The 22,455-nt window shown below is 40.5% G+C and overlaps 2 protein-coding genes across 5 annotated transcripts in view; one reads left to right on the forward strand and one right to left on the reverse strand.

The window, feature by feature from the left end:
- LIPA (lipase A, lysosomal acid type) overlaps nucleotides 1-22,455 on the reverse strand; it is a 200,977-nt gene that overhangs the window by 85,339 nt on the left and 93,183 nt on the right. The window contains exon 1 of one of the 4 annotated variants that reach the window (XM_054522612.2): nucleotides 14,523-14,639. The exons of the other annotated variants lie outside the window; for them this stretch is intronic. The gene's annotated coding sequence lies outside the window, so the exon portion shown is untranslated. Of the gene's footprint in view, nucleotides 1-14,522; nucleotides 14,640-22,455 lie in introns of those variants that run through there. 4 annotated transcript variants of the gene reach the window in all.
- On the forward strand, nucleotides 1,944-8,878 carry IFIT2 (interferon induced protein with tetratricopeptide repeats 2). The gene is given in 2 exon segments (NM_001132600.1): nucleotides 1,944-2,094; nucleotides 5,924-8,878. Coding segments are annotated over 2 exon segments (1,419 nt in total). The 5' UTR covers nucleotides 1,944-2,089; the 3' UTR covers nucleotides 7,338-8,878.

Below are 22,455 nucleotides of genomic sequence, written 5' to 3' on the forward strand. Positions count from 1 at the left end.
CTATACTTAGCAACAATATTATGTATATTTTAAAGTAACTAGAAGAGATGACTTTAAATGATACCAACACATAAAAATGATAAACACTGAAGGTGATACATACCCCAATTACCCTGACTTGATCATTAAACATTCTTTGCATGTAACAAACACTCACATGCAACTCATAAATATGTAAATTATTATAAATCAATAAAAAGGGGGAAAATATTGTGGGGCTTGGGGAAGCCAAGAACATAAGGAGATGTTAGGAATTGTTTGGCTTAGGTCAGTAATCGTGATGGATTGTTGAATGTCAGAGGAGATAAAGTTCTGGAAAAAGCAAACATTGAAATTTCCCCTAGCCAGTTGTGGTGGCTCACGCCTGTAATCCCAGCACTTTGGTAGGCCAGCGCGGGCAGATCACCTGAGATCAGGAGCTCAAGACCAGCCTGGCCAACATGGTGGAACCCCGTCTCTACTAAAAATACAAAAATTAGCCAGGCATGGTGGTGCATGCCTGTAATCCCAGCTACTTGAGAGGCTGAGGCAGGAGAATCACTTGAACCAGGGAAGCGGAGGTTGCAGTAAGCCAGGATCTTTCCACTGCACTCCAGCCTGAAAAAAAGAAAGTTTCCAGTTTCATCCATGTCCCTACAAAGGACATGAACTCATCCTTTGTTATGGCTGCATAGTATTCCATGGTGTATATGTGCCACATTTTCTTAATCCAGTCTATCATTGTTGGACATTTGGGTTGGTTCAAAGTCTTTGCTATGTTGTGGGGTGGGGGGAGTGGGGAGGGATAGCATTAGGAGATATACCTAATGTTAAATGACCAGCTAATGGGTGCAGCACACCAACATGGCACATGTATACATATGTAACAAACCTGCACATTGTGCACATGTACCCTAAAACTTAAAGTATAATAATAATAATAATAAAAAAAGTTTCCCCTCTGATCACTTTGGTTAACGATTTTAGTTAATAATTATAATAGAAACTAACATTTACTTATTACTGCCAGGCATTATTCTAAGGACATTTCATGTATTCTCTCATTTCATCCTCCCAACACCACAATGAACCAGTAGTGGTATTATTCCCAATTTACAAAACTGAAGCAGAGACACTCAATAATTTTCCCCAGAGTTTCATAGCATAAAAGTAGAGGCTGATTTCAAATCCAGATAGACAGACATCACTGCCCATGCTTCTAATCATGTATTCACGTATTCAACAACTACTTTTGGAATGCTTGCCATACCATGCAATGTGCAGGGTGTTTTGCGGGGACTGGAGATTCAGCAATGATTCAGACTAAAATCCCCTGTCCTGTCAAGGCTAGATAACTGCTCCTTACAGTGGCCTGTGGATCATATTGGTATAAGGCAGAGCAAAGATGGGTTAATATGGTAATCACAAGGCAGGGTGCTCTGTAAATGTGTCCTTCTCGGAGTTGTGCTCCCTTGATGTCATCAGTACATTCCACAAAGCGGAAGTTCTTCTAACTCACTACCCAGCTGGGCTTGGCTCTTAATCAAGAGCATTTTGGGGTGAAAATATTTAAGTTTACCAGCCCTTGTGCAAATCTGAGACGAAGGACTACATTACAAGTAAAATTCACCTTAGCGGGAAGTGGGGTTTGTTATTCTGTGTGTATCTTTAACAGTATCTGCTGAAAAGAACCCTTTTGTTAAATAATTGTATTACAAGTCTCCAACTTAATCTTTTCAAATATGAAATAAAAGAGGGACAGTGCACAAGAGCAATGCCCCCAGACCCATCTTTAAGTGAAGCACCAGGCCGATGAAACATCCCTCTCTGCTGCCTTCTTTCTCTGATCACAACTCAGCTCTGGAGGAAAAAGAGTCCTCTAAAGTATAACAAAAAGAAAAAAAAAAAAGATAGTCCTGCCAATTTCACTTTCCAGTTTCACTTTCCCTTTTGTAACGTCAGCTGAAGAGAAACAAACAGAAAGGAACCAGAGGCCACTTGTATATATAGGTCTCTTCAGCATTTATTGGTGGCAGAAGAGGAAGATTTCTGAAGAGTGCAGTTGCCTGAACCGCAGCCCTGCCGAACAGCTGAGAATTGCACGGCAGCCATGAGGTAAATATTTTCCCTTCGTATTCGGTAGTGCTGTTGAGTCATCTTGTCCAATGCAAATCCTGAGAAGCTATGCTCCCAAAGAGGGCCAGCTCTATTTTAGTGTTTGTTGACAGCCTTACTATGCCTCTACCTCTGTTGGTTGTAAATCTGTCTTACCAATGCTGGTTTGTTCCCTCCTGAACAATTTTCTGCTTCACACTGGCAAGCTTCCTAAATTCATCTCCAGAACTGCACGCCTGGGGAGCTGAGTTGCGATTAGAGAAAGAAGGCAGCAGAGAGGGATGTTTCATCGGCCGGGTGCTTCACTTAAAGATGGGTCTGGGGGCATTGCTCTTGTGCACTGACCCTGTCTTTTTCATATTCGAAAGGATTAAGTTGGGGACTTGTAATACAATTATTTAACAAAAGGGTTCTTTTCAGCAGATACTGTTAAAGATACACACAGAATAGCAAACCCCACTTCCCACAAAGGTGAATTTTACTTGTAATGTAGTCCTTCGTCTCAGATTTGCACAAGGGCTGGTAAACTTAAATATTTTCACCCCAAAATGCCTCCTGAGTATGAATTAGAGATGGAGTGCTTGGAGAAAATAGTTCTCACCTCTAACATTCCCTTCTATCCCCAAAACATGAGATTGCCCTGGAGAGGAAGTGTTAGCTCATTGAGTTGGAAGGGAACTATTTTCTCCAGTTTGAAGGTGGGGTGGCCGGACCTGCTTGCCTAACCCTCATCCTGGGAGCTCTGGAATCCCGTGTTGCCAACCCCACTGCTTACTTCCTATGAGACACCTTGCCCTCTGTCTGTGAGGTTCCTGATTTCTCTTCTTGAAACGATATTATTTCCTGCTAGTCTAAATGTTCTGCCTGATTTCCAAAAAAAAAAAAAGATTTGAGATATTTACAGATTTTCTTTTTTGTAGTCGCCCAGAATCTATCTATAGAACCCTTTTCTTAATTCTTAGAATTTTAGCATGGTCTTATCTTAGAATTTTTCCCATTACGATACAGACCCATCCGTCCTTCTTGCTTTCCTTAATTCTTTATCTATTGTGACTTTCATTGGGCATTGCCCTTGTGCCCTAAGACAGTGGTTCTCAAAATTGAGCATGCATAAAAATTGCCTGGACAGCTTATTAAGGACAGAGTCCTAGGGTTGACTCCCCAGAGATTCTCATTAAGTGGGTCTGGGTTGGAGTCTGAGGATGTGTGTTTCTAAAAGGCTCCTCAGTGATTCTGAGACTGCAGTGGTAGCATTAGTTCTGAGCCTGGTTGATAATGTCACTGTGGCTTTCATCCAGATAAGAGGCAAAGGAAGAAATTGTTGTTGTTGTGTATACAACTGGAACTTCTATAGGAATCAGGAGAATAGGTCCTCACAAGCCAGAGCCCAGGAAGCAAGTGCCTGGCATCGGCTTCTCTAACTTAACAGTGGAAATAAAAACCCAAAATCAGGCAGTGAAGTTGGATGCCTTTTAAATGGCTGCTCAAAGGGCTTTTACATAAGTGTGTATATTAAATATCTCTATCCTGCAAATGCACAATGGACTTTATGTTTTATATGATGGAGATAACCTCAATTCTATTTACTCTCTCTGTTTCTTTTGTAAAATGAGAAAGGAGCTAAGGAGTTTATGTGTTAAGGGAATGAGCACCCAAACTTGAGTGGAAGTTGGAAATGGAATTGAGAGGGAGCAACGAAGCTAGAGTGAGTCTTCAGGTGTTAGGATGCGTGCTGCGCATGCTTGGGGTCTGAGAGTTGCCATATTCTGTAGGACTCACCATATTCGGTAATGAATGCAGTAGAGAGTGTGACTGAGTTGCACATGGAGAAAACACAGGGTCTGAGCCCTCCAAGCTCCCCAGTGTCCTGTTCTGATCCTCCTGGGGTCACTACAGTCCTACCCGTGGTCCTGTGAGGCACTCTAGTAAGTTTAAATCAGTTCCTGCTCACCTCTGTTTCTTGGAACAAATGGAGACTTAACTATCCCAAGCAGAATAAACAAACAAACAAACAAAAATAGGATGGAAAATAGGCAAGAGTTTACAGGAAGGACCCTCCTTCCATTCAAAGCTCCAAATAGGTCTTAGCAAAGAGCCAGGTTGTCTAAGTCTCTTGATGTAACTAACCCCAGGGGCGGGAGCCCCGTAGAGTGCTTGGCTTGGTATCGGGCATCCTAATGGCAGCTGCATTCCCGTTGAAAAGCTCATGTCCAAACAGGTCTATTTTTATTCTTAGTGAGGTTACAGGAAGATTCCCAATCAAAATGGGAGTGGGAAGGAGTGGTATAAAAAGTGGGAGACAGAGGGGTAGTTAGAAAGAGGGGTCACATAATCTTCTATCTAGACATATGTTTCAAAAGTGATCCTGCCACATTGCATGACATTCCAGATATCTATTGGTTGTATAAGAAGCCATACTATTTAGAAATACAGCTCCTGATACAAGGGTTGCTGTATAGATACCACGAAAAAAAAATTTAAGTAAGAAAAAGCAACACTACAGAGACTCCAATACACAGACGGTGTTGAGAAATACTTTGGGGCATGGAATGCTATTTATCTCCAAAGTAATTCGAAATACAGGCTTTTGCTCATTTGTCTGTTCTGTGGGGTTTTTTTGTTGTTGTTTTGTTTTGTTTTGTTTTTTGGTTTGGTTGATTTTGGTTTATTTATTTATTTTGAGGACCAACACTGAAGGGAATGGAAAATCTTTCCGGGAGAGTCGTAAGGGTACCCTAAAGAAAAAAGAGCTTTTTCTACAAGAAAAGGAGCTAGTGGCCTTGTGAGCCTTCCCTGTAGCTGCACTTCTTGCCCCTTGTTATAAAAGCAAAACCCAGAAGAGAAAAATAAAATTTCAAAAAATTAAAACAATCAAGTACAAAATTATTAATAGAGCAACTCAGTGAGATGTGTTAAGAACAGAAATCACCAGTTTAAGAAGTAGAGGTATGGGGGCGGGGGGGGGAAAGGAAAAAAATTACATTTTACTCCAAAATAAATGTTTAAGACATTGCTAACATAAATAATACTTGAAATTAAATGAGAGAATAATACAAAAGCAGATAAAATGAGTAAAAATTAAGAATGGTTGAAAATAAGATTCAAATGGTTAAAATGGAAAAATTCACAGAAACAAATGAGAATGTAGCATGTTAAAGTAATAAACCAATACAAAATAAAACCAATCTGATAAAAGCTCAGAAAGTTTGAATAGACAAAATAAATGAAGGATATATTAAAAGCTGAAATAGACAGAAAATCAAAAGTGATCAGGATTTCTTTAAAGGCAAATGAAGGAGAACTAAGGAATTAAGAATATCAAAGATAAAATGAAGCTGCATTTCAGAGGGATGAGAAATTAAAATCACCATGGCAAAACATTAAAAGAATAAAAAATTATAAAGCTGAAATTTTCAAAGTACAAAAGTAAAGCTAGGGAAGAATGAAGAACAGAAACAAAAAGCAATGAAAAAGACTGACTTCTTTAAAACTACATAAATAAAACCAAGCCTCCACAGAGGCCCTTGAAAGCAGAGAGGGCAGAGCTATTTAACAAAAACTGTCTTATTCATGAAAACCTAGCCACAGACTCAGAGAACAACCCACTGCCCTCGCCCTAATTCTTCTGCTGCCCACAGTCCCTAAACTCCTGCTACCACATGCAGGAATTAACAATAAGGAAAAATATATTATAGAAAGAAAAGAAGGAGAGTTTCTTTGATTTGTGTTAACAGCCTTTAGGAGGAGGAGAATTTTATTTGCCGTGCTCCCATTTCTTGACATATAAATCTGTGTCTCAAAGTGTCCATCTTTCTGTTTTTCCCCACAGTGAGAACAATAAGAATTCCTTGGAGAGCAGCCTATGGCAACTAAAATGCCATTTCACCTGGAATTTGATGGAGGGAGAAAACTCCTTGGATGATTTTGAAGACAAAGTATTTTACCGGACTGAGTTTCAGAATCGTGAATTCAAAGCCACAATGTGCAACCTATTGGCCTATCTAAAGCACCTCAAAGGGCAAAACGAGGCAGCCCTGGAATGCTTATGTCAAGCTGAAGCGTTAATCCAGCAAGAGCATGCTGACCAAGCAGAAATCAGAAGTCTGGTCACCTGGGGAAACTATGCCTGGGTCTACTATCACATGGGCCGACTCTCAGACGCTCAGATTTATGTAGACAAGGTGAAACATGTCTGTGAGAAGTTTTCCAGTCCCTACAGAATTGAGAGTCCAGAGCTTGACTGTGAGGAAGGGTGGACGCGGTTAAAGTGTGGAGGAAACCAAAATGAAAGAGCGAAGGTGTGCTTTGAGAAGGCTCTGGAAAAGAAGCCAAAGAACCCAGAATTCACCTCTGGACTGGCAATAGCAAGCTACCGTCTGGACAACTGGCCACCATCTCAGAACGCCATTGACCCTCTGAGGCAAGCCATTCGGCTGAATCCTGACAACCAGTACCTTAAAGTCCTCCTGGCTCTGAAGCTTCATAAGATGCGTGAAGAAGGTGAAGAGGAAGGTGAAGGAGAGAAGTTAGTTGAAGAAGCCTTGGAGAAAGCCCCAGGTGTAACAGATGTACTTCGCAGTGCAGCAAAGTTTTATCGAAGAAAAGATGAGCCAGACAAAGCTATTGAACTGCTTAAAAAGGCTTTAGAATACATACCAAACAATGCCTACCTGCATTGCCAAATTGGGTGCTGCTATAGGGCAAAAGCCCTCCAAGTAATGAATCTAAGAGAGAATGGAATGTATGGGAAAAGAAAGTTACTGGAACTAATAGGACACGCTGTGGCTCATCTGAAGAAAGCTGATGAGGCCAATGATAATCTCTTCCGTGTCTGTTCCATTCTTGCCAGCCTCCATGCTCTAGCAGATCAGTATGAAGAGGCAGAGTATTACTTCCAAAAGGAATTCAGTAAAGAGCTTACTCCTGTAGCGAAACAACTGCTCCATCTGCGGTATGGCAACTTTCAGCTGTACCAAATGAAGTGTGAAGACAAGGCCATCCACCACTTTATAGAGGGCGTAAAAATAAACCAGAAATCAAGGGAGAAAGAAAAGATGAAAGACAAACTGCAAAAAATTGCCAAAATGCGACTTTCTAAAAATGGAGCAGATTCTGAGGCTTTGCATGTCTTGGCATTCCTTCAGGAGCTGAATGAAAAAATGCAACAAGCAGATGAAGACTCTGAGAGGGGTTTGGAGTCTGGAAGCCTCATCCCTTCAGCATCAAGCTGGAATGGGGAATGAAGAATAGAGATGTGGTGCCCACTAGGCTACTGATGAAAGGGAGTTGAAATTCCTCCATCAAGTTGGTATTCAAAATATGTAATGACTGGTATGGCAAAAGATTGGACTAAGACACTGGCCATACCACTGGACAGGGTTATGTTAACACCTGAATTGCTGGGTCTTGAGAAAGCCCAAGGAGTTCTGGGAGAGGGACCAGATCGGGGGGTGGGTCCAAGGGCTTGGTGATAGAATTATTTCTCAATTGACTTCTTGAGTGCAATTTGAACTGTAACATTTGCTTAGTCACCTTTAGTGGAGTAATCCACTGGGCTTGTTTCTATGTTTATATAAAGCAGCCAAATCCCTCATGTAATATTGAAGTCCATTTTTGCAATGTTGTACCATACTTGGAGTCATTTTGCATCCCATAGAGGTTAGTCCTGCATAGCCAGTAATGTGCTAAGTTCATCCAAAAGCTGGGGGACCAAGGTCTAAATAGGGCTCGGTATCCCCCATGGCTTACCCCTGCCTCCTTCCTCCTCCTTCCCAGTCTATCATCAACCTTGAGTATTCTACATAATGTGAATTCAAGTGCCTGATTAATTGAGGTGGCAACATAGTTTGAGACGAGAGCAGAGAACAGGAAGATACATAGCTAGAAGCAATGAGTACAAAAAGCAATGTGTACAAGACTTTCAGCAAGTATACAGAGAGTTCACCTCTACTCTTCCCTCCTCATAGTCATAATGTAGCATGTAAAGAATGAGAATGGATTTTGTACAATACACTAGAAACCAACATAATTTATTTCTTTAAAACCTGTGTGAAGAAATAAATGTTCCACCAGTAGGGATAGGGGAAAAGTCACCAAAAGAGAGAAAGAGAAAGGAATGCTGGTTTCTCTTTGTAGATTGTAATCAAATGGAGAAATTTTCAGTATTTTAGCCACTATTAGGCAATTTTTTTTTTGTAAAATGAAGACTGAACTTTGTTCAAATGCTTTCATGAACCTGGTTTGAGATGATAGGAAAGCAACAAAATGTGGGAACCTGGTGACTAAGGGCCTGGTGCAAGGACTTGGGAAATGTCATTGATAATAGATGGTGGGGTTTTCCCCCCTTTAGAAATGTTGGATATTAAGTGATATAAACACTTCTTTTAACTCCAAAGATCTTCTGAGAAATCACAAAATTCATGGTATGCTTGGAACAATTGAGATTTTCTAGGTAGATACTGAATAGCCTAGACATCAAAGTTGGTGTGAACCAAAATAGAGTCAGCTGACCCAGCATCAGCCACACTCTGGGTTGGAAAATGTTTGCCTGTTGGAATTAATTTAAGCTTAAGTATATATCAACATTATTTTATTGTGCAATTAAAACAATAAAAGTTCATGGTTTTTCAAAGTTAAAAATTCTAACCACTGTAACAACAGTTTTTGTGTTATTTTCTGTATTAAAAATTTTGTTGCATGCATTTGAGGTCATCAGGGTGCAAAATTTGTATTCCTGAAAATGTCATATATTTTCATTAATAAATAACCTAAATATGATAAAACATAAAGCAGTGTTCTGGTTCATCTGGAATTTTGCTATACTTTAAATCTTTCAGACTCAGCTACTGATAAATGAAACGTTACACAGGTGTGAACCAAATCCAAATAACCTGGACTGGTCTACTATCATAATCACCTGAACAGAACAAAACTTTTTTCCTCAGCTTTAAGAGTCCAAGGCTTCGGATAACAGCTGCCATTTGCCACCTGCTACCATTGACCTACATGAACACAGACATTCTGTCTCCACCTTAATGGTGGGTGGGCTGCTGCCCTTTTCTTTGTTAAATTTTGTGCTTTCACCACATTTTCTCTATTCTGATCTCTGTTATGAGAAATAAATGTCACTGATTCCATTTTATGCCCCATCCTGGATGCAATCCAAATGCATGTTAGAGAGTCTTCCCTATTAAGTAAAGAATAGGAAGAGACAAGAAGGCCTGAAATCTCTATTATTTTTCAAGAGGCCTCTAATGGAAAACACAAATCACACCAACTGCAAAGGTAAACTCATTTCATTGGATAGAAATGGACAAGTGTATGTTTCAGGGGAAGATCTAGCTCACCTTGCCTGAGTAAATTAGGACTACATCTGATGCCTGGGAAGGAACACCACACGTATGCTGAGTGGAAGGTTAAAATGGACAGGTATGCCAACCTTGAGAGAGGACCATTGGTACCTGTGTGTGCTAAAGACGGATGTATGTAATCTTGTCCTTGCATATCATGCCACCAGTCCCTTGCTGGAACAGGACCCTTAGTGGGAAAACAGCAAGAAGGGTAGAAAAGGGAAACATAACATATTACACTTAATATTTATTTGAGGGCTTAAAGTTAACAAATGATTGGAAAACAATGAAAATTATGTACATAGCTCCAGTTTCCTGAAATTTCACTATCCAGGAATAACAAATGGAGTCACATTAATTGGGCTTGACTTGTAATTCCCAGCCTTTTAACCACATTTCCTGGGGCAGGACATTTGACTCCCTTCATATATTCATCCAACACGGCAAGCCCCTAGTAGATGTCTCCTATGTGTTGATGAACCCGTCTATCAGAGTTATCTGATCACATCTGCTACTTGTGTAGCTTCAGCAACCATATCCATCAATGACCATTGCCCCTAAAACTGCCTTCAATACATTTCACATTCTCTGTATTTGATTGTCACCTTGAGAGTACTAATATCTCTGCCAACAATGTTTTCAAGTGTGTTAGTGCCAGTGAAAGAGTGAGAATTCCTCTTATCTCTGTGTTGGTTCCAAGTAGTTCTTATTTATTTCTCTGCCTCAGAGTCCTCAGTGAAAAAGATTCATCACCTTCTGCTTGTCTTTCTCCATAGAGCTCAGACACAGCCACTGGGGACAGCTGACCTTGAGTCATGCTGTACTTTCACCTTCCTTCATACCCTATGTCAATTGACCCATCCAATACAACTGGATCCAGTGCAACTGGAAGACTGGAAGTATTAGAATCCTGATTACAACACAGATAGGCCTTGTGTTAGGATCCCTACCATACGTGCAATCAACCTTGGATGCCAATCTGAGGGTTGTAGTTTCCAACCTACGTTTGCCCCATCGCCGATTTTGGAAAAGGGCCTAACTTAGACTAATATATAAGAAATTTTCCCCATGATTAATAGTGCAGCTACCTCATTGCTGATGATCTACACCTTCTAGGGAGGCTGCAAAGAGGGAAACCCACTAAAATCCTTAGATGCACCTAGGTGCATGCACTTGTAAGAGACGCATTCTCAGCTCTACATGGGGCCTCCCTTCAGCTGGTTTACATACAGGACTTAAGACTAGAGAAGAGACCAGAGGCAGGATTTGTTGGAAGCCTGTGGAAACAAATCCCAAACAGTTCTGCTTCTCCTCTGGTTCTCTGTAGGCTGCTGTTGAAAAGGAGGCTACCAAACAGGTAAACGATACAAATCGACGCCAGAGCCTTGGTTTATGTCTCACTTGTTTTGGAAACATAATGAGTCACAGTTTGTATTATTTCTGAATTGAGTAAAATGTAAAAATATGTAGTAAATTCTGCCCTGAACCTGGAAATTCCTGAAACCCTTCTAGAGACCTGGAAATTGGCCCCAGTGTGTTTACACAGATATAATCTAATTAAAATATTTGAAAAGTCTTTCTTTACCTTTCCAGCATCCTGGATATCCCAAGTAAATGAGCCTATTTATGTTCTGCTTTTGATTTACAGATATTACGGAGCAAAGGCACTGTGATATAAACCACTGAGCACGCATTTTCCTTTCTCATTTTTGAATTAAACTTACTAATTTGTCATCAAGCACTACATTTAAGAACTCAAACCTGGCTGGGTGTGGTGGCTCAAGCCTAAAATCCCAGCACTTTGGGAGGCCGAGGAGGGTGGATCACCTGATGTCAGGAGTTCCACACCAGCCTGACCAATATGGTGAAACCCTATCTCTACTAAAAAAAAAAACAAAACAAAATTAACCAGGCATGGCAGTGTGTGCCTGTAATCCCAGCTACTCAGGAGGTTGAGGCGGGAGAATCTCATGAACCTGGGAGGTGATAGTTGCAGTGAGATGGCACCACTGCACTCCAGCCTGGGTGACAGAGGGAGACCTTGTCTCAAAAAACAAAAAAAACCCCTCAAACCTACTTGTACGTTTTTTGCATTTAGTGAAAAAGCCTACATAGGTTGGAGCTTTAAAACACATGTATAAAACTTTATAATATATCTTCTAATTGTTGATTGAGGAAAACTAGAGTTTACTAGAATATTTAAATAGAAACATTTTAAATAATGAGTAAAGCTTTTAGGTTATGGAAAAGAGTTGATTTGTCTAGGTGTTAAAAAGGAAATTATTATTTCCACTAGCAATGTATGAGAAATACTGTTTCCAGTATCTTCACCAATACTGAATATTACCAGTCTTTAATTTTTGTCAATCTGATGAGTGCATGCATATATTTCCAAAAAAGGCACTGGCGTATAGATCACAGATAAATAAAATGTTCAAGTGTGGAATCTGTATGATGGAAATCCTCTCCACACCCAGAATGCTAGTTTTCTCTCGTCTCTCTCTGTCTCTCCCCACCACCTCTCTCTTCCTTTTTCTCTCCTTCTTTCTCACTTTTATCTTCCCTTTATGTCTTCTTCCTTCAAGTTTCTCTTTCTAGAGATGACTTTGCATCTCTGTGCATGAAGTGGAAAACATCCCTACCAGGTTACTTATCTCTTCTCCTAATAATTCAACAAAGGCCAGGTGCAGTGGCTCACACCTGTAATCGCCACAGTTTGGGAGGCTGAGGTGAGTGGATTGTTTGAGCCCAGGAGTTCGAGACCAGCCTGGACAGCATGGTGAAACCCTATCTTTACAAAAAATACAAAACTTAGCTGGGCTTGGTGGCATGCACCTGTAGTCCCATCTACTTGGGATGCTGAGGTAGGAGGAACACTTGAGCACAGGAGGTGGTGGCTTCAGTGAGCTGAGATCGTGCCACTGCACTACAGCCTGGGCAACACAGTGAGATGAGACCCTGTCTCAAAAAATAAATAATAATAATAATTCAATAAAGACTTTCTAGAATCACTTTCTTCTAATCAAAATTCCAAAGAAATATCTGTTTGTCTCATTTCAAGTCAATATCCATTACCAATAGAATCCAGTTGACCGAGGCGGGTGGATCATGAGGTCAGGAGATCGAGACCATCCTGGCTAACACGGTGAAACCCTGTCTCTACTAAAAAATACAAAAAATTAGCCGGGCGTGGTGGCGGGCACCTGTAGTCCCAGCTACTTAGGAGGCTGAGGTGGGAGAATGGCGTGAACCTGGGAGGCGGAGCTTGCAGCGAGCCGAGATTGCACCACTGCACTCCAGCCTGGGTGACACAGCAAGACTCCCTCTCAAAAAAAAAAAAAAAAAAAAAAAAAGAAAAGAATCCAGTTGACCAAGAGAATGAGATCATATGCCAGACAAAGCAGGGGCTTTGAGTGCATGCTCTGTGCAGGAATGAGAGCAAATTATCCAAGAAGGAGACATGGGAGGAGGGAGGAAATGACTGGCAGAGGACATGGCTTGCATACCTAGAATACACTCTAGCTTTCAATCCCACGAGCACACACTTTTGTGTGCAGTCCAGCACTGTCTTACACGTTATTACCTGTAGAATATCTAGAGTTCTAACTAGACCAGTATTTCTCAAACGTTAATGTGCAGTGCCTATTTTCATGTGCACAATCACCTGAGGATCTTGTTAAAATGTAGACTATGATTCAGTAGATCTGGGTGGAGCCTGAGACTCTGTATTTCTCACAAGCTCTGAGGTCAAATGAACGCCAGTAGTCTGTAAACTACACCTTGAATAGCAGAGGTATAGACTGAACTGCAACCAATTCAATCTGGTTCCATTTTTCAGTTTATCCTTTAGTCAGAAACGAAGATCATACCAGCACATTTTCCTTCGTACAGCCTTCTCTCTCTTTCAGTAACTCATCTCTTGAGATCTCAGATAAGAAAATCTGTATTACCTCAAAAATAAGTATGTTTAATGTAAAATGGTGCAGCCACTTTGGAAAATAGTTGGACAGTTCTTCAAATGGTTAAACACAGTTACCATATGACCCAGCAATTCCATTCCTAGATATATATGTAAGAAAAAGGAAAACATGAAAGCATATATTCACACAAAACTTGTGCATGAATGTTCATAGCTGTATTCACAGCTGCATTATTCATGATGGCCAAAAAGTGGACCCATCAACTGATGAATTGATAAATTAAATATGGTAGAGCCACATAATGGAACATTATTTGGAAACAAAAATAAGTGAAGTACTTACTGATACATGATACAACACAGATGAGCCTTGAAAACATGCAAAGTGACAAAAGGCAATTTAAAAAGGTCACATATTGTATGATTCTGTTTATATGAAATGCTGAACGGAGGCAAATTTGTAGACACAGAAAATAGATTAGCAGTTGCCTAAGGCTAGGGGAGGGGGTTGTGACGATGGGAGATGACAGCTTGAGAATGTTCTATAATTGATTGTGGTGCTGGTTGCATAACTGTGAATATAATGAAAGCTATTGAATTGTATGCTTTAAATGGGTGAATTGTATGATATGTGAATTATATTTTATTATAGCTATTAAAAATGGACACTCTTATTCCAAATATAATGAAAAAAGTTTTTCTTTTGTTATCTATTTTTACTTCTAAGTTTGTTTTCGTTGTGTTGTATCCTTATTAGTAGCATTTTGAATACTGTCATTGCTTTCACATTCAGTAGATATGTTAGATAAGTTATGTATTCTATTTTCTGAGTTGGGTGTGCTATGAAAATCTGGTCCCATCTGATTTTATATTTAAATACTCATATACAGGAACCTTACTGATTGGCAAATTGGCACAAAGAAAGAGTCCAAATACGGAAGAGAATTTGACTCCATATGTAAGTTCAAATCTGCATATGTACAAGTTTAAGAATAATGTGAATTTATGCCTGAGTGCACTGGCTCACGCCTCTAATCCCAACACTTGGAGGCCAAGGCAGGCGGATCATGAGGTTTAGAGATCGAGACCATCCTGGCCAACATGGTGAAACCCCGTCTCTACTAAAAATACAAAAATTAGGTGGGTGTGGTGGCGGGTACCTGTAGTCCCAACTATTTGGGAGGCTGAGGCAGGTGAATTTCTTGAACCCAGGAGGTGAAGGTTGCAGTGAGCCGAGATTGTGCCACTGCACTCCAGCCTGGCTACAGAGCAAGACTCTGTCAACAAGAAAATAAAAAAGAATAATATGAATTTCTTAACGATGCAGAATGTTATTCAGTCACCATGTGCAACTGTTGCGAATACTGCTAATTCATGAGTACTTTTTGAGCCAGGAATTAGAACAAAAAGAAAAGCAAGAAAATGGACAATAGGTGCTACTGTACTGGAAAAATAATTCTTCATTACATAAGAATCTATTGCATTCTGGTGAAAGACAGGCTTTGAGCAGTTTGCTGAATTTGCCTTTTCTCTGATCTTTATTGCTACAATCCTCTCTGAACTCCAAAGCAGAATCTGTCTCTAAAAATCAGCTCCCTCACAATGCACAAACATGCATGATATAATCTCCATTCATTGTGAGCAAAGAAGGGAAGATAGACAACTTTTCCCTGGGCTGGACGTTTAGGGTTTCAAGTCCAATTCTACCAGAATTAAGCACTGGATTCTGAGTAACAGAGGTGCTATTTGTTCTTTTAAAATTTTACATGTTTGTATCTGTGATATATGGGACCCTCTAAAGCATGGGGCCAAAGGCACCTCCTAACTGAGTATAAGGATGGTATTTATACCATTTATGATATCACAAATATATGTACCTTTTATAAAGATATGTCGCTTTATTATCACCAAGATAACAAATTGTTAAGTTAAACAACCAATCAGAATTAGACTTTTCCAAGTTGCAGGTTACTTTCATAGACTATAACAATCTCTGAACTTGAAGTATCTCATGAGACTCTGTTGTTGGAAACACCATATGTCATGTCAATTTTGCTACACAAGAGTCTCTGCTTTGTGCAGCTACAGGATGGAGGAAATGCTTCTAGCTAACAATTCCTTCATCATCAAATTAGTCATGACAACTATACTCCCTAGGTTTTTATGAATATTTACATCACGGTTGGGAAGTATTATAAAAATGAAAAAAAAAAAAAACTTCTCAGGGTAGTATCAACTCCTTCAGAGCTCAAAGCATAAATATATAATCCATCCATTAAACAATAATATGTGTATTACTTTTGCCCATTTTACACCTGGGTAAACTAAATTATTATCCAGAGCTTGGAGAGCTAAACAGCTCAGAGATCCCTCCAGGGCCTGGCTTCGTATGTTTAGTGTGAGGTAAAAAGGAAATTCTGGCTCAATGATTTGGCCCCTGGAAAATTCGAGAACTAGTAAAGTAAACAGAGAGAATTAAATCTAGGTCTCCAGGTCTAAATTTACTTCTGGGGGACAATTTACTGGACAAAACTACTATTTTTTTTATAAAACATTTTGGAAGTCTTTCATATAACCGGCTCCCAGAAACCCCTACATCAGAATCTCCTAGAGGCATTATTAAAAATGCAGTTTCAGAGGAGGTTCCAAGATGGCCAAATAGGAACAGCTCCAGTCTATAGCTCCCAGCGTGAGCGACGCAGAAGATGGTAATTTCTGCATTTCTAACTGAGGTACTGGGTTCATCTCACTGGGGCTTGTCAGATAGTGGGTGCAGCCCACAGAGCGTGGGCCAAAGCAGGGCGGGGCATCACCTCAACCGGGAAGTGCAAGGAGTCAGGGAATTCCCTTTCCTAGCCAAGGGAAGCCATGACAGACGGTACTTGGAATATTGGGACACTCCTACCCTAATACTGCGCTTTTCCAACAGTCTTAGCAAACAGCACACCAGGAGATTATATCCCGCCCCTGGCTCGGAGGGTCCCATGCCCAGGGAGCCTTGCTCACTGCTAGCACAGCAGTCTGAGATCAAACTGCAAGGCGGCAGTGAGGCTGGGGGAGGGGAGCCCGCCATTGCTGAGGCTTGAGTAGGTAAACAAAGTGGCTAGGAAGCTCAAACTGGGTGGAACCCACCGCAGCTCAAGGAGGCCTGCCTGCCTCTATAGACTCCACCTCTGGGGGCAGGGCATAGCTGAACAAGAGGCAGCAGAAACTTCTGTAGACTTAAACGTCCTTGTCTGACAGCTTTGAAGAGAGTAGTGGTTCTCCCAGCATGGAGTTTGAGATCCAAGAACAGACAGCCTGCCTCCTCAAGTGGGAGTTAGTCTGTTACTCCTCCCTGAGTAGCCTAACTGGGAGGCACCTCCCAGTAGGGGCTGACTGACACCTCATACGGCAGAGTGCCCCTCTGAGATAAAGCTTCCAGAGGAAGGATCAGGCAGCAACATTTGCCTTTCTGCAGCCTCCACTGGTGATACCCAGGCAAACAGGGTCTGGAGTGGACCTCCAGCAAACTCCAGCAGACCTGCAGCTGAGGGTCCTGACTGTTAGAAGGAAAACTAAAAAACAGAAAGGATATCCACACCAAAACCCCATCTGTATGTCACCATCATCAAAGACCAAAGGTAGATAAAACCACAAAGATGGGGAGAAACCAGAGCAGAAAAGCTGAAAATTCTAAAAAATCAGAGCGCCTCTTCTCCTCCAAAGGAATGCAGCTGCTTGCCACCAATGGAACAAAGCTGGACGGAGAATGACTTTGATGAGTTGAGAGAAGAAGGCTGCAGACGATCGGTAATAACAAACTTCTTTGAGCTAAGGAAGGATGTTTGAACCCATGATAAAGAAGCTAAAAACCTTGAAAAAAAGATTAGACAAATGGCTAACTAGAATAAAGAGCATAGAGAAGACCTTAAATGACGTGATGGAGCTGAAAACCATGGCATGAGAACTACACGATGCATGCACAACCTTCAGTAGCCAATTCATCAACTGGAAGAAAGGGTATTAGTGATTGAAGATCAACTGAATGAAATGAAGCAAGAAGAGAAGTTTAGAGAAAAAAGAGTAAAAAGAAATGAACAAAGCCTCCAAGAAATATGGGACTATGTGAAAAGACCAAATATACATCTGACTGGTGTACCTGAAAGCGACACAGAGAATGGAACCAAGTTGGAAAATACTCTGCAGGATATTATGCAGGAGAACTTCCCCAATCTAGCAAGGCAGGCCACCATTCAAGTTCAGGAAATACAGAGAACGCCACAAAGATATTCCTCAAGAAGAGCAATTCCAAGACACATAATTATCAGATTCACCAAAGTTGAAATGAAGGAAAAAATGTTAAGGGCAGCCAGAGAGAAGGGTCAGGTTACCCACAAAGGGAAGCCCATCAGACCAACAGCAGATCTCTCGGCAGAAACTCTACAAGCCAGAAGAGAGTGGGGGACAATATTCAACATTCTTAAAGAAAAGAATTTTCAACCCAGAATTTCATATCCAGCCAAACTAAGCTTCATAAGTGAAGGAGAAATAAAATCCTTTACAGATAAGCAAAGGCTGAGAGATTTTGTCAACACCAGGCCTGCCTTACAAGAGCTGATGAAGGAAGCACTAAACATGGAAAGGAATAACCAGTACCAGCCACTGCAAAACACGCCAAAGTGTAAAGACCATCTGTGCTAGGAAGAAACGGCATCAACTAACGAGCAAAATAACCAGCTAACATCATAAGTACAGGATCAAATTCACACATAACAATATTAACCTTAAATGTAAATGAGCTAAATGCGCCAATTAAAAGACACAGACTGGCAAATTAGATAAAGAGTCAAGACCCATCAGTGTGCTGTATTCAGGAGAGCCATCTCATGTGCAGAGACACACATAGGCTCAAAATAAGGGGATGGAGGAAGATCTACCAAGCAAATGGAAAATAAAAAAAGCAAGGTTGCAATCCTAGTCTCTGACAAAACAGACTTTAAACCAACAATGATCAAAAGAGACAAAGAAGGCCATTACATAATCGTAAAGGGATCAATTCAACAAGAAGAACTAACTATCCTAAATATATATGCACCCAACACAGGAGCACCCAGATTCATAAAGCAAGTCCTTAGAGACCTACAAAGAGATGTAGACTCCCAAACAATAATAATGGGAGACTTTAACACCCCACTGTCAACATTAGACAGATCAACGAGACAGAGAGTTAACAAGGATATCCAGGAATTGAACTCAGCTCTGCACCAAGCAGACCTAATAGACATCTACAGAATTCTCCATCCCAAATCAACAGAATATACATTCTTCTCAGCACCACATTGCACTTATTCCAAAACTGACCACATAGTTGGAAGTAAAGCACTCCTCATCAAATGTAAAAGAACAGAAATTATAACAAACTGTCTCTCAGACCACAGTGCAATCAAACTAGAACTCAGGATTGAGAAACTCACTCAAAACTGCTCAACTACATGGAAATGGAACAACGTGCTCCTGAATGACTACTGGGTACATAACAAAATGAAGGCAGAAATAAAGATGTTCTTTGAAACCAATGAGAACAGAGACACAACATACCAGAATCTCTGGGACATATTTAAAGCAGTGTATAGAGCGAAATTTATAGCACTAAATGCCCACAAGAGAAAGCAGAAAAGATCTAAAATTGACACCTAATATCACAATGAAAAGAACTAGAGAAGCAAGAGCAAACACATTCAAAAGCTAGCAGAAGGCAAGAAATAACTAAGATCAGAGGAGAACTGAAGGAGATAGAGACAAAAAACCCTTCAAAAAATCAATGAATCCAGGAGCTGATTTTTTGAAAGGATCAACATTATTGATAGACCACTAGCAAGACTAATAAAGAAGAAAAGAGAGAAGAATCAAATAGATGCAATTAAAAATGATAAAGGGGATATCACCACCGATCCCACAGAAATACAAACTACCATCAGAGAATACTATAAACACCTCTACGCAAATAAACTAGAAAATCTAGAAGAAATGGATAAATTTATGGACACATACACCCTCCCAAGACTAAACCTGGAAGAAGTTGAATTCCTGAATAGGCCAATAACAGGCTCTGAAATTGAGGCAATAATTAATAGCTTACCAACCAAAAAAAGTCCATGACCAGATGGTTTCACAGCTGAATTCTACCAGAGGTACAAAGATGAGCTGGTACCATTCCTTCTGAAACTATTCCAATCAATAGAAAAAGAGGGAATTCTCCCTAACTCATTTTATGAGGCCAGCATCATCCTGATACCAAAGCCTGGCAGAGACACAACAAAAAAAGAGAATTTCAGGCCAATACCCCTGATGAACATCGATGCAATGCAAAAATCCTCAATAAAATACTGGCAAACCAAATCCAGCAGCACATCAAAAACCTTATCCACCATGATCCAGTTGGCTTCATCACTGGGATGCAAGGCTGGTTCAACATATGCAAATTAATAAATGTAATCCAGCATAAAAACAGAACCAAAGACAAAAACCACATGATTTCTCAACAGATGCAGAAAAGGCCTTTGACAAAATTCAACAGCCCTTCATGCTAAAACCTCTCAATAAACTAGGTATTGATGGGACATATCTCAAAATAATAAGAGCTATTTATGACAAACCCACAGCCAATATCATGCTGAATGGGCAAAAATTGGAAGTATTCCCTTTGAAAACTGGCACAAGACAGGGATGCCCTCTCTCAGCACCCCTATTCAAAACAGTGTTGGAAGTTCTGGCCAGGGCAATCAGGCAGGAGAAAGGAATAAAGGGTATTCAATTAGGAAAAGAGGAAGTCTAATTGTCCCTGTGTGCAGATGACATGATTGTATATTTAGAAAACCCCCCATCATCTCAGCCCAAAAGCTCCTTAAGCTGATAAGCAACTTCAGCAAAGTCTCAGCATACAAAATCAATGTGCAAAAATCACAAGCATTCCTATACACCAATAACAGACAAACAGAGAGCCAAATCATGAGTGAACTCCCATTCACAATTGCTTCAAAGAGAATAAAATACCCAGGAATCCAACTTACAAGGGACGTGAAGGACCTCTTCAAGGAGAACTACAAACCACTGCTCAATGAAATAAAAGAGGACACAAACAAATGGAAGAACATTCCATGCTCACGGATAGGAAGAATCAATATCATGAAAATGGCCATACTACCCACGGTAATTTATAGATTCATGCCATCCCCATCAAACTACCAATGACTTTCTTCACAGAATTGGAAAAAACTACTTTAAAGTTCATATGGAGCCAAAAAAGAGCCTGCATTGCCAAGTCAATCCTAAGCCAAAAGAACAAAGCTGGAGGCACCATGCTACCTGACTTCAAACTATACTACAAGGCTACAGTAACCAAAACAGCATGGTACTTGTACCAAAACAGAGATATAGACCAATGGAACAGAACAGAGCCCTTAGAAATAATACCACACATCTACAACCATCTGATCTTTGACAAACCTGACAAAAACAAGCAATGGGAAAAGGATTCCCTATTTAATAAATGGTTCTGGGAAAACTGGCTAGCCATGTTTAGAAAGCTGAAACTGGATCCCTTCCTTACACCTTATACAAAAATTAATTCAAGATGGATTAAAGATTTAAATGTTAGACCTAAAACCATAAAATCCCTAGAAGAAAACCTAGGCAATACCATTCAGGACATAGGCATGGGCAAGGACTTCATGACTAAAACACCAAAAGCAATGGCAACGAAAGCCAAAATTGACAAATGGGATCTAATTAAACTAAAGAGCTTCTGCACAGCAAAAGAAACTACCATCAGAGTGAACAGGCAACCTACAGAATGGGAGAAAATTTTTACAATCTACCCATCTGACAAAGGACTAATATCCAGAATCTACAAAGAACTTAAACAAATTGACAAGAAAAAAAATCAAACAACCCCATCAAAAATTGGGCAAAGGCTATGAACGGACACTTCTCAAAAGAAGACATTTATGCAGCCAACAGACACATGAAAAAGGGCTCATTATCACTGGCCATCAGAGAAATGCAAATCAAAACCACAATGAGATGCCATCTCACATCCGTTAGAATGGCCATCATTAAAAAGTCAGTAAACAACAGGTGCTGGAGAGGATGTGGAGAAATAGGAACACTTTTACACTGTTGGTGGGACTGTAAACTAGTTCAACCCTTGTGGAAGACAGTGTGGCGATTCCTCAAGGATCTAGAACGAGAAATACCATTTGACCCAGCCATCCCATTACTGGGTATATACCCAAAGGATTATAAATCATGCTGCTATAAAGACACATGCACACATGTTTATTGCCGCACTATTCACAATAGCAAAGACTTGGAACCAACCGAAATGTCCATCAATGATAGACAGGATTAAGAAAATGTGGCACATATACACCATGGAATACTATGCAGCCATAAAAAAGGATGAGTTCATGTCCTTTGTAGGGACATGGATGAAGCTGGAAACCATCATTCTGAGCAAACTATTGCAAGGACAGAAAACCAAACACCGCATGTTCTCACTCATAAGTCGGAATTGAGCAATAAGAACAATTGGACACAGGAAGGAGAACATCACACACTGGGGCCTGTCGTGGGGTGGGGGGAGGGAGGAGGGATAGCATTAGGAGGTATACCTTATGTAAATGATGAGTTAATGGGTGCAGCACACCAACATGGCACATGTATACATATGTAACAAACCTGCATATTGTGCACATGTATCCTAGAATTTAAAGTAAAATTTAAAAAAATGCAGTTTCGAGCTCGGGGTTAAGAGGGTGGACTAGAAGCAACTCATGTGCCAGGCTATCACGGAAAAGAAACAAAAGGGCTAGTGAGCATTGACCCTGCAGGCCAATCATCTGAGAAATCATGTCAGGGATTTGGGATCCTCTAAGATATAAGGGGATTACAGAGAGCAGAAAGGGGTGAAGCTAGATACCAGCCTGTCTGGGCTCAGCGTGGATCCAGGAGAATTTCTCCAACACTGGAAAGGGTGAGTGAGTGAGAACCCCCTAGGGGATTTACACTCTCGACAGGGACCTGTGCAAGACTGGAAATGGGAGAATGCCC

Source organism: Pongo abelii, chromosome 8, assembly GCF_028885655.2.
Source record: "Pongo abelii isolate AG06213 chromosome 8, NHGRI_mPonAbe1-v2.0_pri, whole genome shotgun sequence".
NCBI lineage: Eukaryota > Metazoa > Chordata > Mammalia > Primates > Hominidae > Pongo > Pongo abelii.